At 39.7% G+C, this 16,034-nt stretch overlaps 1 protein-coding gene across 4 annotated transcripts in view; it reads right to left on the minus strand.

The window, feature by feature from the left end:
• POT1 (protection of telomeres 1) overlaps positions 1-16,034 on the minus strand; it is a 166,747-nt gene that overhangs the window by 56,741 nt on the left and 93,972 nt on the right. For 3 of the 4 annotated variants that reach the window (XR_012643941.1, XM_074984119.1, XM_074984121.1), the window contains one exon: positions 6,521-6,651. Coding sequence is in view for 3 of the 4 variants with exons in the window: in XM_074984119.1 (XP_074840220.1) it covers positions 6,521-6,651 (131 nt within the window). In the remaining variant the exon portion in view is untranslated. The remainder of the gene's footprint in view (positions 1-6,520; positions 6,652-16,034) is intronic. The other variant, XM_074984120.1, reaches the window with a different exon arrangement.

The raw sequence follows: 16,034 nt of genomic DNA on the forward strand, positions 1-16,034 counted from the left end.
GTGGAATGTTCTAGAATACGGTAGAATTTTTCGAGAATGTTCTAGAACCTGGTAGATTGTTCTGGAATGTTGGAAATATGTGAGAATTCTTCCTCGAATGTTGCATAATGGTCTAGAATGTTTTGTAATAGTCTAGAACATAGTGGCTTGAATGTGCTCAAATGTTTCTGAATATTCTATAATATAGTAGATTAGGATAGAAGGTATAGCCAAAAGTATGTAAAGGCTGTCCACTCTGGAGTGAGTATGCAGTTGATGTTTGCTGCCACAAAGGGGCTTGGCCCTGCTAGCGCAGATAAAACTAACCTGTGACTTTAGTAAAAGATGACAACTTTTACCTATTAGAAAAGTTTTTTTTATTATTCCTGGAATTTTGGCTAGCGGCAAGAGTGAGGCTCTCTTCAATCAATAATTATCACTACAGTAAAACATCTATGGGGATCTATAAAGGGCAAAAACCCAAACAAAACAACTATTTTCACATATGGTTTAAAGAAGCTGCTGAATAAGTAATTTTAAATCTGACAAACTGAGGGAGAAATCCTGAACCCACTAGAGTCAAGGGCAATCTCTCTTAACTTCCATAGGACAGGATTTCACTCTGAATATATTTACACAACAGCTACTAATCTCCAGTGCTTCATGAATAGTCTTTAAAAAGCTAAATATAGCTGGATTCAATTTTACTGGAGCTAACGTTATCTGCCTAGTTTTGGAATGGAAAGTGTGATAATAAATAGAATATAAAACTGGGATAATAGCATCTCTGAGGTAATTTCCATCAAAACTGATTGTTAAATTACAAAGGAAAGAGGAATGTGCAAGACTATTACAAAATTACTGCTGTCATAGATCATCAAAATGTTTCACAAAGACAACATAAAGCTAACCTCTTACTGCTACAGTAAGAAGACTAAAGAAAATCTGAAAGATGATTTGCAGCTGTATTAGGAACAGAGGGCATCTTTTTCAAGTTTGGATGCCACAAGTTCAAAGGCTTTAATAATAATTTACATATTTCAAAGAATGCCTGGTAGTTTCAACACAGAGTTTGTTTCTGAACTAGAACAATATGCCACTGTGAAGAGAGATCTGTATTATATTCTTGAACTGAAACCAGACAAAAAACATACTGCATGTTGCTATGAGGCATTGACAAAACACTAAAAACACAATTTACTTAAACATCTTAAAATACACATAATTTAGTTAACTTTTACTGGTCTACACTGACCAGCTCAATCCGATTCTCATATTATTCCTGAGATAGAGGATTGCTGCTTATGACAGCTACTTTTATGAAAACATTTTCCTTCCCACAAGATGTCTTCTGGAACATTACTTTGTACTTTGTACGTGTTCCGTCATAGTCCTTTAAATTTGCTAATCCTCCACTTAAACTAGTTTTGATAATATCATGTACTGATTTAGTCACTCTGTTGTATTTAGGTTTTAATATTTTAACTCATTTATCCGAAAAGATGTATACTATCTGAGGCAACGTAAGAAGGCAGGTGCTAATGAAGGAGAGAAGTAAGTACTTCAGTAAATATGCTGTGTCCCCACTGTTAATAAGTCTTTGTGCATATGTTTAAACAGAAATCTAATAGAAATCAATTAGTAAAAGAAGCATTAGACAACCTGATTCTTAGGGATGATTTGAAAAGAATATCCATCAGTTTCTACAAATGGATCCATTTAAATGAGTACAATTTGGACAACGTGCTGTGCAAGATTTTCCCAATAAGCCTGCCATTATTTATCAAATAACCAACATCTCTACTGTGCAGATATTGTTAATCTGGGTGGATAATTTCCATCTTGTGATAGTGTGCATTATTTCAGAAGTGTATAAACATTAAATAGAATTTACATTTAAGACACATGCATTAGCCCCCTTCCGAGCTATTCTATTTTCAGATCAAACACTCAGCTTTTTCTCCCAGAAGAGGAGAAAGAAAGAGTCCCTGTGAGAGGATATCTGTGCCTAAACTGGTGGCTATGGCAGACGCTTGTGATATGGGAGACCCAAGTTCAAGTCCTTGCTTTTTATGACTCAGGGTGATCTGAGATGAAAAACCATTCTCAGTCAGGCAAAGCAGCAACATGAACCTATTTCTTCAATATCCCAAGTCAGTACTGTAACCACCAGCTTACAAGTAATCTCCTTCCATCCACTCCTTTGAGCAAAAACATTACTGCAATCAATGCATCTCAGTGCCATGTTTCAGCTTTGATAAAAGTTTCTTTTAATTCAAAATATTCCAACCAGCTCTAGTTCCAGTATTTATACACTGGCAAAAACAACAGTAAGATGTTAGTGAGACTGGCATGCATGGAGGCAATACAAAATGAACTCCTGTGAATGTATGAAAAATATAAAACAGGTGTATCTTAAGGTTCCAACTCCCATTATCTCAGTATATCACTGCCCTGAATATGATTAGCATGAACTTTTTTAGTATCAGAATAAAAACTAAAAGGATTGAAAACTGCAAAGGGTAATAAAATGCATGGCAAACTTCATTTAAGAGTTTACATCAAATATATTAAAATATTTTTTGTGGGCCGATGTAAGATTCATGACAATTTCTGAATATACTTTTCTACGAGTTGGAAAACATTTCCCTGTGATGGTACGCCACTTCTCCCCAATGGCATGCTCAACCTGGAGACAGCAGAGCAAAGAAGGTGGACCAGCTCAGTCCAGAGTGGCTGAGGGGAGAGTAGGCACATACGGTGGGCTCCTGATAAGGAATTACTGGAGATACAGCTGATGCAGACTTAGCTAGTGGGATCAATAGTGGTAAACCTCGCTGACCTGGAGGATCAGAGTGAGCCAGAAGGTTGACACCCCCAGGAGAACTGACAGAGCTGGACCCAAGGGTAAGAAGAATCTATGGAACAGTGTTGTTAAAACAGGAAACACAGTTCGAACTGTGGACTACTGGTTTCACAGGTCCCTGGGTCCCTCTCCTTTCCCCACACTTATCACAGGGCTCAGGCTGCTAGCCCATCCTGCCCTAAGGACAAGGGAAGCCCCTCAGGAATCTGGCTGATAGACAACACTACCCTGCCTGATTTACTAGAATAGGTACTGCTGTCCTAGTCTCTGGAGCCAAAACTTCTCTTTTGCCCCATGTGACCCAATACCCCACAAAATTCCCACTTCACAGTCAGTGTTAAAAAGATAAGAAAACTGTGATCTTACTGAACAAACAAGGTGGGCGAGGCCATATTTCAAGGTCCACCGAGCTCTTTTTCACATCTGGACCCTGACATGCAGAGCTCTTTGTTGCTCAACAACATGCTTTTCACCAAAAGAAGTTGGTCGAATAAAACACATTACTTGACCCAGCTGGTCTCTCTAATAGTCAGAGAACAGCTTGGCTACCAACACCAGTGCAAACAACAACAGGAGGCAGGGATAGCTCAGTGGCTTGAAAATTAACTTGCTAAACCCAGGGTTGTGAACTCAATCCATGAGGAGGACATTTAGGGCTCTGATGCAAATAGCTTTAAAAACAAAAAAAAAAAGAGGGGGTGGTGCTCGGTCCTGCCAAAAGGGCAGGGGACTGTACTCAATGACCTTCCAAGGTCCCTTCCAGCTCTATGAGATGCATATCTTCAACATTCTATTGAAGAGACATTTCTAATACATGCCCTCCTTACTTCTGCACTGTTGTGGGCTCTGCATTCCATGCTGGATCCCCATGTAGAAGCTCCTGCTTTCCAGCAGCCCAGCTTAGAAGGCAGCACTACCACAAACAACATACCAGTACCACAACTCCTTGTACAATAACCTTGTGACCACACAACTCCTTTTTAGGTCAGGATCCCAACAATTACATCATGAAATTTCATATTTAAATAGCTGAAATCATGACATTTACTATTTTAAAAATGCTATGAGTCTGAAATTAACCAAAATGGCCTGCAAATTTGATAGTTGTCCTAACTAAAGTTAATTTGTAGAATTTTAAAATTGTGAAAGACTTGAAAAAATACCTCTAAGGAAGACTTCAAGTAACTCCCTAATAGAAAACAGATGTATAAGAAACAAAAATCTCTGTAATAGGCCCAGCTGCTTGTGTACTTATTTAACATTTACCTCTTTGTAAGTAAACTTGTTTTACTCATTAATCAAAATTAATCCAGGATTATGAATTGTATGAGAAACTCTATTTGAGGTAACAACCAGTTGTACGTTGAACCCCTTAGAAGGGTCATGCATCTAATATAACTAGGCTGTCCAGGAGAGTGTTGGACAGTGCTAAACACACTTTTTGGGACTGGGAGTGTGTTGGAATCACCCTGAATGTTGTAACCATGGCTGGTATGTAAATGAAGTGTTGCTAGCAGGATACAGGCGTCCAATATCACATAGGGTGTTATCTGCATGCTGTTTGGCTGTCTTGTGAGCAGCTCTGGTAGGAACTACAACAGTGAAGTATTGTCAGGCATTCTGAGTTGCAGGACTGGCATGCCAGAGCCCCTCTGTGGTCTGGACTGCACCCTGAAATGTCACATGGTCATGTAATGAAAGACCATATCATAATGCCTATTCACAAGTAGCCAAATTCAGATTATACAGGTATTTTACTTTTGGTATGGCCTAACTTTTTCAGTGCTGGAGTCTATATCCTCAACATGCTTTTTTATGCAGTTTTAGTGGGTGTAATTAGGTCAAAAGGTGAGTACAGTATGCAGGGCCTTGACACAAAATAACATGACACCATGTGCTTTCACTGTTAGGGAGAAAGTTAAATGTCTTTTCATTCACTCTGCTCTCTGCAGAGTAGTAAAAGGAACAGTTATATCTGTAGTCACTAATGCAGTAGGAGGCACAGATACATCTGTATTAATTCATTAGGTATTAGCTTAAGTTACAAGAATCCATTACAAAGAAACAATAACAGAAATACAATTATGCAAAAAAACTTTCAATCCTGTCATGCATTCAAAGTTTCATTTCCTGAAACACTGAGTAAAGCAAGTAATTCTGTATCTAGACTAATCCCAATAGAACACTTATTCCCATTAAATTATTAGCTGTGACCTATGTGTACATGCCAACATCTCTAATAATTGTTATATTGGTGCAGCAGCACCTTTATAATTAAAATTGTGTCATGACTTTGATCTAAAGAGCAAACTTTTAGGCCTCTTAAATTGGTGTGCTTAGTCAGATTCTTTTAAAATGTGGTGTACCTTAGAAGGCTGCAGTGTTGGTTTAGTGACTCAGTTTGGGATTATTTACTCAGAGATTGTGGAGATGTATAAAACAGCCATTTTTTCAAAAAGTTTCCAAGGTCTGTGTTTGTTATTTATTTTTATGGCTCTGACCTACAGACAAAAAACTACTGAAGTAATGCATGTCTCAGTTTGTTGAGTTTTACCAAAGTGGTGCATGGTACTCACTAAATCTTGGGAGACAAATTGAGAATAGCATTTAAGAAATATGTATATTTTTACAGTGCATGTGCCAATACATAATAACAGCTAGAGATTTTCCACGGCCACCATTTTAAACAGGACCATAGCCAGGACACTTCAGAGCAGCCTCCAGATAGTTCTAATATTCTCCAGAGCTGAGGTGATCTTCAGAGTAACTAGCTGAAAAAATTCTAATAGACTGAAGAGGCATGATTTTCATTTACACACTCCAGGCTGGCTTATTCCTAAAATATTCTGTTTACACAGGAATTCAATACCTATATTTAATCATGTGCCAACAATGCCCAGATGCTCTGTATATTGGACAGACTTCTAACTCCCTTAGACAAAGGGTCAATGGGAACAAAACAGACATCAAAACACTCCAAATCCATAAACCAGTTAGTCAACATTTTAATGGAATGGGGCATTCTGTCAATGACCTAAAGGTATGTGTGTTACTGAAAAGGAATTATCGCACCTTTTTGGAAAGAGAAACAGACGAGCTGGCTTTTATATTCAAATTCGGCACATTAACACATGGTTTAAATTGTGATGGGAACTTTCTGAGTCAATATAGGGGCTCGTCTGCATACTTGGCTCAGTCTAATTCTTGACCTCCCCCCGACCCCTCCACTCTCTGATTTGCTCACCTTGATTATCTTTTTCTGATTTGTCCTCCTTGCTTACTGTTTTCAGTTCTCTGTGCCTTAAATATTGAGTCTGTTCTGCTCTGGCTATGGTCTGAAGAAGTGGGTCTGTCCCACGAAAGCTCACCTAATAAACCATTTTGCTAGTCTTTAAAGTGCTACTTGACTGCTTTTTGTTTTGATATATTTAATTATATTATTTATCTAGTTTAACTAGTACTCAAACAATTCTCACCTTTCTAGAATTCCCCAGATTACCCCTTAAAATAGGCTCCCTACTGGTGATTTTATAAGTTTTGAAATCAGTTTAATCTTGGTTCATGAACTAGTGAACGTCTGCCCTCCACCACTGTCCTGAACAAATTTCACAATATGAATGGAAGTATCCCAAAGCCTCCCAACCAAAACACAAAAATATATTTTAAAAAATGTACCTTTATTCTATGAAACCGAACAATATCTCCAACTTTGTAGATTTTTGGAAGGGCATCTAGATTTCCATTAAAAAGTGTGCATGTTAACTTCACATTTGATTGGTCCACAATGGTTACAACTGAACAATAATCTGTAAAATATATTAAAAACGTATAAAGCTTACGGATATTTTAATATTCACATTCATATTTGGATTAACACATAAATCAAGGGAGCAATGCTAACAAATAATAAAATTTGTCCTATCACACACTGCAGAAACTGTCAGAATAGGTCATGGATGCTTGAACAAAGGGCTCTGAATCACAAACTCTCATATTCTACTCTTTGTTCTGCATTTGGTTCACTGTAAGGTTGAGGAATCTCACATCTTCACAAGTCTCAGTTTTCTCACTGGTAAAATCGGGAAGCAGCTACTTAAATAATTTCAAGAATTAAAGTTTCTCATGCGATGCTATGTCTACACTATGAGATAAATTCAAATTTATTGAATTTGAATTTGTAATGCCGGGTTTTATAAATTCATATTTGAATATCCTCACCTCCCCACAAATGACGCACAAATTCAAGTTAGTGCTGCCACACTAAATCACCAAAAATCAACTGATGCAGCAGTGCATTGTGGGAACCTGTCCCACAGTTCCCTCAGCCCTGTAGCATTCTGTTTTTTGTTTCTTTGTTTTTTGCTGTTGGAATATGGGGGAAAAAAAATGCCCTGAAACTGTCTGTGGGTACGCAATGTCATCTTCTCCCATTGCATTGCCATCATTCCCCTTCCATGGAAAGCAAATGGCCATTTTTGCAGAAGGAAAGAAGGAAAAGTAGGGAATCCCAGGCAAAAGAAAACCAAATAGGCTGGCATCAGAAGATGACTGAACCATGTAAACTGGTTGCTCAGTTGCTTTTCCAGCATTGAAAGAACACCTTCCATTTTAACTAACGGGCAGTATTCCCTTTAGGTATGACTTTTGTGTAATAAGCCAACTAGTGCACCAGGGAACTCTCACACCCACTTGCCACCATCAGTATGTGCTCTGGGATCACCCAGGTGACCATACCATGTCAACTGGTACCTCAGCTACTTTGCCCCACCTTGAAACCACCCTGGGAAGAATGGTGAAGTAGATGAAAAGGAGACGAGACAGTCAAGTTAGGCCCACTGGCAAAATGTTTTACGTAAGAGAGAAAATAGTACAGAGGATGAGAACTATTTAAACAATGTATCTTCTGTAAAAGATGTCCCCAAAAGAACCTCTGCTAAGGTAGTTTCAGAAGAAAACCAAGTAACAAAGAGAACGTCAATATAAGTATAAGGCTACATCTACACTAGCACACTATGTCTAAGTAGACTATTTCAACATAAGAACATCGAAATAGGCTACTTCGACGCGTATCGTGTACACGTCCTCCAGGGCTGGTGCCATCGATGTTCAACGTCGAAGTAGGGACGGAGAACATCAAAAGGAGCCACCCCGGAAGGAAATGAGGAGTGTTCACATACACAAGTGCTCCCCATCGAAATAAGGGGCCAGCAAAGCCCCAAGCCACTCCCTTAAAGGGCTCCTCCCAGACACACGCCCTGCACAGCACATGATCCACAGAGCCGACAACTGGTTGCAGACCCTGTGCACGCAGCATGCACCCCCAGCTGCAGCAGCAGCAGCAGCAGCAGCAGCCGCCAAAAGCCATGGGCTAAGGGCTGCTGCACGTGGCGACCACAGAGCCCCACAGGGGCTGGACAGAACATCTCTCAACCCCTCAGCTGATGGTTGCCATGGAGGACCCCGCTATTTCGACGTAGCAGGACACGGATCATCTACACACGACCTATTTTGACGTTGAAAGTCGAAATAGGGTGCTATTCCCATCTTCAGATAGGAATAGCAATTTCAACATCTCACCGCCTAACGTCGATTTCAGCACCGAAATAGCTGATGGCACGTGTAGACGCGACACGTACTATTTCAACGTTGTGCCAGCTACTTCGAAGTAGCTGGCTAGTGTAGACGCCCCCTAAGAGAGGTAGCCGTGTTAGTCTGTAGCTTCAAGAACAAGAAGAAGTCTTGTGGCACCTTATAGACTAACAGATATTTTGGAGCATAAGCTTTTGTAGGCAAAGGCCTGCTTCATCAGATGCATGAGTGGGTGCGGGGCGGCTGGTTTCAGAGGGGTATCTAAGGAGTGGGATCCTCTTACTGGGACTTCTTGTTGTAATGTAAGTATAATAAAGCAGGGTGAAAGCCCCTAATATCATTGACAGGGGGCTGGAGGGGCAAGCATTGATAGACCCAGTTGACACCGTCCCTTCACAGGGACTCAGTCCTCTCCCCCAGCCATCCAACCAGCCATCCCTTGACAATATTTGTGGTCAGAAGACTCAGCCCCCAGACCCTGTCATTGTGAGGGAGGGTCAAGTTCTGAGGGACCAGTTGATACGGTCCCTTTACCTGGTTTATGCCAGCCCCCACCTCCCACTTGCAATGCCCATTGGGGCCAGACAGCCCCTGACAATATTTGTGGCCAAGGGACTTAGCCTCCTTGCTCCTGTCATTAAAAAAACAAAACAACAACAAAAACAAAACCCAACTGACAGGATCTGGGGGCTGAGTCTTCTGACCACAAATATTGTTGGGGGATGGCTGGCTGGTAGGGGGACTAAGTCCCCATGAGGGGACAATGTCAACTGGGTCTATCAGCTCTTGCCTCCTCTGCCCCCCCATCAATGATATTAGGGGCTTCCACACCACTTTATTACACTTATATTGACATTCTCTCTTTGTTATTTCGTTTTCTTCTGAAACTACCATAGCAGAGGTTCTTCTGGGGACATCTTTTACAGAAGATGCATTAGTTAAATAGTTCTCATCCTCTGTACTATTTTCTCTCTTATATAAAACATTTTGCCAGTGGGCCTAACTTGACAGTAATAAACAGGTAATAAACTTTCAAACTACTGATATGTGCTTGCAATCTTTCCCATGCAGGTGGTAATTCACACTGAAATTTATTCTTAACATATGCACAGCTCTTTATCTTGTTGAGGGGTCTGTTAGAGACACAGGAAATTGCACTGCACTTCAAAAACAAACCACAAAGGCAAACTCAAAGTCTGTGGCTATGTCTACACTGAGGGTTTTGTTGACAAAACACAGGGAGTCTACACACAAAATGCGTTTTGTTGACAGTCTGTTGACAAACCTCAGCACTTCCGCCAACAGCATTCTGTCTCTCCGCGATGAGGAATACCACCTTTGTCAACACAAAGATAGAAAAAAATGAAATGAAAACTGATGAACTGGCTAACATAGGACAAAAGGAAGGGGACAGCCCACTTAATAGGCACTTGCAGTAAATAATTTGCTTCCCCATCTCCCCTCACCTCCTTCTATCCTATGTAGCTGAATTGTCAGTTTTCATTTAATTTTTTTCTATCTTTTGGTGCATATTTTTGAACGTTAAAATTTCTGTCCCCAGGCGCACTGTTCCAAAATGTAGAAAACTAGCATTCCTAAGAGCGAAAAAAATGAAATAGTTTCATTTAAAAATTGTATTTTTTATATAAACACCCACACAGGTATACATACACATATATACACACACACATTGACAGCTTTGTAAAACAAACATACCAAAGTACAAGATTCATTATAGTATACAGAGTAAGTAAAGAGGGTGAGGATAAAGGGAGGGGAAATGAAACATCTATTTTCAGCATGTGCATTTATCACCAACTGCTGAAAAATGAGTCCAAATTGCTCCGAAGTTTTCAGGTATTCTCCTTCTGCGGAATGCCAGTCAAAAGGATGCAAGCATATAACAATTACAGCTGTGACAACAGTCTGATGGCCCATGTCATTTATACTTGCAGAAATTATGAAAACAATTGGGATCACATTTGTCTGACCTGCAAAAATTGATGATTAAACTGCCTGCTACCAATAGAACTCTGAGAACACACCATCTAATGAGACAATGATTAAAAAATAATCACTGATCAAATGATTGATTTTTCCGTTTTGAAAATCATTTTCCATGAGCTAAGGCAAGACCAAGTAAATTGATAACCCTTTAATCCTTCAACAGCAATGAGAAAGCGGAAAAAAACAGAACTGACATGTCAATATCAATTTCAGCTAGTGTCTATCAATTTGTTTAGACAAACCATACCAGAGCTCAGAGAACAAAACTAATTCTATATGGCCACATCACTGCAAAGACACTTCCTTTCACAAGGGAGGAGGTAGATTTTTGAGGCATTTTTCTGCCTCAGGGGGAACTGAATGATAACTATCTTGCCTCCATTCTTAACATGGAGCACTGTCAGGTATTTAATAAGGAATTTCAAGTCCATCTTTCCAGGGAATTGTTTGGCTTGGTTTGCAGCTGCCTCATTAGAGCCACATCATGGGCATAATCATGAAAGGGCAGTATTTTAATTTCTGGGTCTTGCCATAATAGCTACTTCTTTCCCACATCACCTCTTGATTACTGCAATATAAGCTCCTTAGTGGTAAAGCAGCATCCATAAACTTCACAGGAAATGCTCTAAATCAACATCCTGGAACTGGCCTGGGGCAAGAACCCACTGTGCTCGTTCTATATCAAAACAAACATCTACAAATAGTAACAGAGAGGAAGCTGTGCTAGTCTATACACTATCAAAACAAAAAGCAGCCAAGTAGCACTTTAAAGACTAGCAAAATAGTTTACTGGGTGAGCTTTCGTGGAAATCTACAAATAGATTCAACAAGTTAGCAGTTTAGAGACAAATTCAGAAGGCTTGCCTTTCTTTGTCCACACAATAACACTCCATTTTGCTGTTAGATCAACTAGGTCAATTAGCTTGGTCTTATTGGTGCTGATATTATTACAGTTCTGTAACTTGTTTCCTTTGAGAGCACCTTTCACTTCAGAAATCTGTATTCTGCTTTACCCATTTACCTGGATAGCGTTTTTCATATACTCTGAATCTCCATCACAGTGGTCTGTAGAATGGAGACTGCAGATTTAACGTCAACAGTATCTGCAGCCACTTGTTGCAGTACAGCGATCAGCTGATTTCCATCAGGCCCAGACAACATTTTGTTTGTCAGAGTGGAGAAGGCAGATCTCTGCTTTCACAATGGTTTCATAGTCAGAGAGGAAGATGCAGAGTTAAGAGAGCATCTTTGGGGTTTCAGAAGTTGAGCATGATATTTTTCAGGGTTGGATGGTAAACTTTAGGGGACAATGTTTGGGCATTTCTCATGGCCTGTGTCAGAGTTCAAGCAACCTGCATCCAACTCAGTTGCAACTCTGGTGTCTCAAGTTGTCTAGAGTCTTCAGTTAGTGGCACCAATTCTTACCTTATGAAGCTAAATTATGAAAGCAACGGATAACCTAGTTTAAGTATTATACTGATTATTGCTACTAGTACAAACAGTAAGAATAGAGCACATACCCCAGAAACTTTGCCTTGTTTCAGTGACAACATGAATGCTGTTGGGGCTTCTGTAATGACTGCATAAAATGACAGGAGTGTGTATAACTCAACTCAGGGGTTACAGAGATCTTCACAAGGCAGACAAAAAACATTCAAATTCAGTGCTGGGATTATGACAACCACCTATTTTAGATCAATGCTAGCTTGAGTCATACCTCATATGGCAATCAACAAACTACAAAGGCCATGTCAGTTTAATCAAATTATTATAATCGACGGCAGAAACCAGTCATCAATCAGGAAGGTAAAACTATCATTTTGTATAATATTACAACAGCACCTACATCTCGTGGGGTAATGTATAAAAAATTATATACAAATCACACCAACATTGCAGCAGGTAGCGTAAACAATTATACAGTTAAAACATTTGATATTAAGGCTGAAGTCTGGGTACTTTTCCCCAATAAAACAATTTAGATTAGCAAGAAGCAAAACAGGAGGCTGCAAGACAACTCTCCAACACAACATTTTACGGACCTCTGTCTCTGCTCCCACTTTAGAATTCCAAAAAAAACTACACCATCTACTCAAGAAACTCCTGGCCTCTATTCGAGACCAAATTCAATCAGACTCACCATCTGAGCCCCTACTCATATTATTCTGTTTGGTTCCTAAAATTCATAAACCTGGAAACCTATGATGCCCTATCATTTTGGATACTGGCATCCTTACTACCAGACTATCCAGCTATGTAGACTCCCTCCTCAAACCCCATGCTGCCAGCACTCCTACGTATCTCCGAGATACCACTGACTTCCTAAGGAAATTACAAAACATTGGAAACCTTCCTGACAATACCATCCTTGCCACCATGGATGTAGAAGCTTTGTACACGAATATTCCACATGAAGATGGAATATAAGCGATCAGAAATACCATCCCTGCTTTTATCACAGTAAATCTGCTGGCTGACCTATGTAACTTTGTTCTCACCACACTTATTTCCAATTTGGGGACAATTTATACCTCCAGATTAGCAGGCTGCTATGGGGCACCCACATGGCCGCAGAATATGCTAACATTTTTATCACTTACTTAGAATAATGATTCCTCAGCTCGAGTCCCCTCTTACTCTTCCTTTACTTACGCTACATCAATTACTTCTTTATCATTTGGACCCACGGTAAAGAGACTCCGGAAGAATTCCACAAAGATTTTAACAACCTGCACCCTACCATCAATCTCAGCCTTTACTATTCCACACGAGAGATACATTTCCTTGACATCACAGTACAAATCACTGATGGCCACATCAACACCACCCTCTACCATAAATCCACCGACTACTACACTTACTTACATGCCTCCAGCTTCCATGCAGAACACACCACATGATCCATCATTTATAGTCAAGCCCTTAGACACAATGGTATCTGCTCTGATCCTACTGACAGAGACCAGAAACTTCAAGATCTCTACCAAGCATTCATAAAACTTAATCACCCACCAGGAGAAGTAAAAAAAGACAAATGCGTCCTACAATAAAGAGACTTTAAAAACAGATTACACAGGGAAATTTGTGAACTGGGGTTCATATTCAAATTCAACACATTAACACTTGGGATGAACAAAGACAGAAATTATCTCATGCATTACAAGGACTGCTTCCCTTCCTTTTATGTCAGTAATTATCTCAGGAAAGATATTTAACATACCCCACCTCCCTCAGTCCTATGTATTTGATCTCTCAGTTTTTATTGCATCTGCATGTAAATATTTTGAGATATGGATTATACTAGTACCATGTAAATGCCTGTTCTCACTGTCAAGTGACATCATGAACAAGAAGCAAGCAGAATTATCTCTTGTAAATGAAACAAACTTCCTTGTCTGACTGATTGAAATAGGACTGAGTGGACTTTTAGGCACTAAAGTTTTACATTGTTTTATTTTTGAATGCAGGCTTTTTTGTACATAATTTTACATCTGTAAGTTCAATTTTCATGACAGCCTGCAACACAGAATTTTTAAGTAAATTGTAAAAAATATTAACTTTTTCACGTCAAATTTTTTGCAAACAAGTTTAAGTGAGCACTCTATACTGTATATTCTGTGTTGTAATTGAAATCAACATATTTGAAAATGTAGAAAATATCCAAAACTGTTTAAATAACAACATTCCATTCTTAAGAGTGCAATTAATCACAATTTTAATGATGCAATTGATACAGATTAATTTTAATGACAGACTTTAAAATATTAATGAAGCTCAATAATCAAAGGACAATTTTGCTTTACCAAACACAACAGATTCCTTTACTAGACTGATAGCCACCATTACAATAAAACCCCCACTCTCCCCACCACATGCACCATTTTAACCAAGTTTTTAACTGACTGGCTAAAATAAAGTTTGAAAAAAAAATTTTAAAAATATGACGGAGTTTAAACACAGTTCACTAGATTGCCCAGGAAAGTAGAAAAATTGCATATTTTAGCAATAATTTACCTAACTACAGGCTGAAACTCCTAAATCCATCACTCTCTGGTCTGGCAATATCCCTTGTCCAGCAGGAAGAGGGATGTCACTAGTTCAGAGAGCTAGGCAGGACAGCACAACCTGCATCCTCCAGCAGCCCGGGGATGTGGGCGGGGGGGGGTTGCAGAAGATCCTGCATTACCCAAGCAACCCCTGTGGGAGGGTGGGTGCACAGGGCTAGGGCTGGTGTCCGCCTGCAGCCCCACGGGGCCAGAACCAACTTCCCCTGTGGAGCCGGAGCCACCAGGGCTGTGGAGCTGTAGCTGGCTTTCCCCCATGGAACTGGGGCTGTTTTCCTCCGCAGCCATGCAGGCTCGGAGTCAGCTTTCCTCCACAGCCATGCAGGGCCAGAGACAGCTTTACTCTGCAGTCCTGTTGTTCAAGGGTAGCCACCCAAGGTTGGAGCTACATCTCCTGCATGGGCCCACGCCAGATAGGGGAGCAACCCAGCGGCAGGAGGAGAGGTGGGGGGAGGTGGCAGCTTGGGGCCATGGCAGGAAACCTTCCCTTGTCTGGCAAATTCTCTTGTCTGGGACCAGTCAGATGGCAACCATGTGGGACAAGGGAGGTGGAATTTGCAGATATAAATCAAATATATGAAACATAAAACTCTCTGTTAGGCATTAAAGGTAATCATGACCAATTTACCTAAAGCCCTTGGTGTGAATAATTGAAAATTTCCAGGGAGTATTATTATAAAAGAAAATAGGCTAGTACTTCTAATTCTTAATCAAAAATTCATGAATAGATCCATTTATATAATCTGCTTAAATAAATACAAAGAATTCTTTCCTTTATTTGCACAATGTGTTTCTAAGATCAACGGTATTTAAATTAATAACTGAATTATGTATTATTTAAAAATTAAATTCAAGTAAGTAGTGTCATCAGTGACTAGTAAAATGTTTCTAATCAAATTATTGGTATAGTTGCTCCTAAACCAGATGCATTAAGAAGTCAGTATTTACCCGGCAGTCAACAGCAATTTTCAGTAAACCCGACAATGTTACAGTGTTTTCCCCTGCTGTACAACACTTAGGGCCATAACAAATTCATGGCCATCAAACACTCATCCATTTTCAAATTGACTAAAATGGGGCAAGAATTTGGTAGGGTCCTAATAATACTTTATATTTTCATTCCTAATGAGGCCTATTTGGAAGCCTGTAAACAGCAGATAAGGAAGTTATTTTCCAGTAACTGAAGTTACCCTTACTGAAACACCCTCAGAGGAATAATAATGAGAAATATGTCCTAGTAAGCAGAACACAGGGAGACAGCTAATTATTTTTAGAGTTCCAATATCCTCTGCAACAACATCAAGGTACAGAATGTGTGTCATGGAGGAGGGGTAAAAAAGAAATACCTCACAAGGTCTAGCAAAAACTCAGATTTCCTTTTGATCCAAATTATCAGGTTCTGCAAGGAGCAACACCTATTTTCTACAAAAGGAGGGCAAGAAATTGCATAGCTGCTGTATTTATTATATCTGTGAAAGATCAATTTGAGATCTGATTTCCCTATTCTCAAGTAGGCAAAGCTCTAAGAC

Source organism: Carettochelys insculpta, chromosome 1 (assembly GCF_033958435.1).
Source record: "Carettochelys insculpta isolate YL-2023 chromosome 1, ASM3395843v1, whole genome shotgun sequence".
NCBI lineage: Eukaryota > Metazoa > Chordata > Testudines > Carettochelyidae > Carettochelys > Carettochelys insculpta.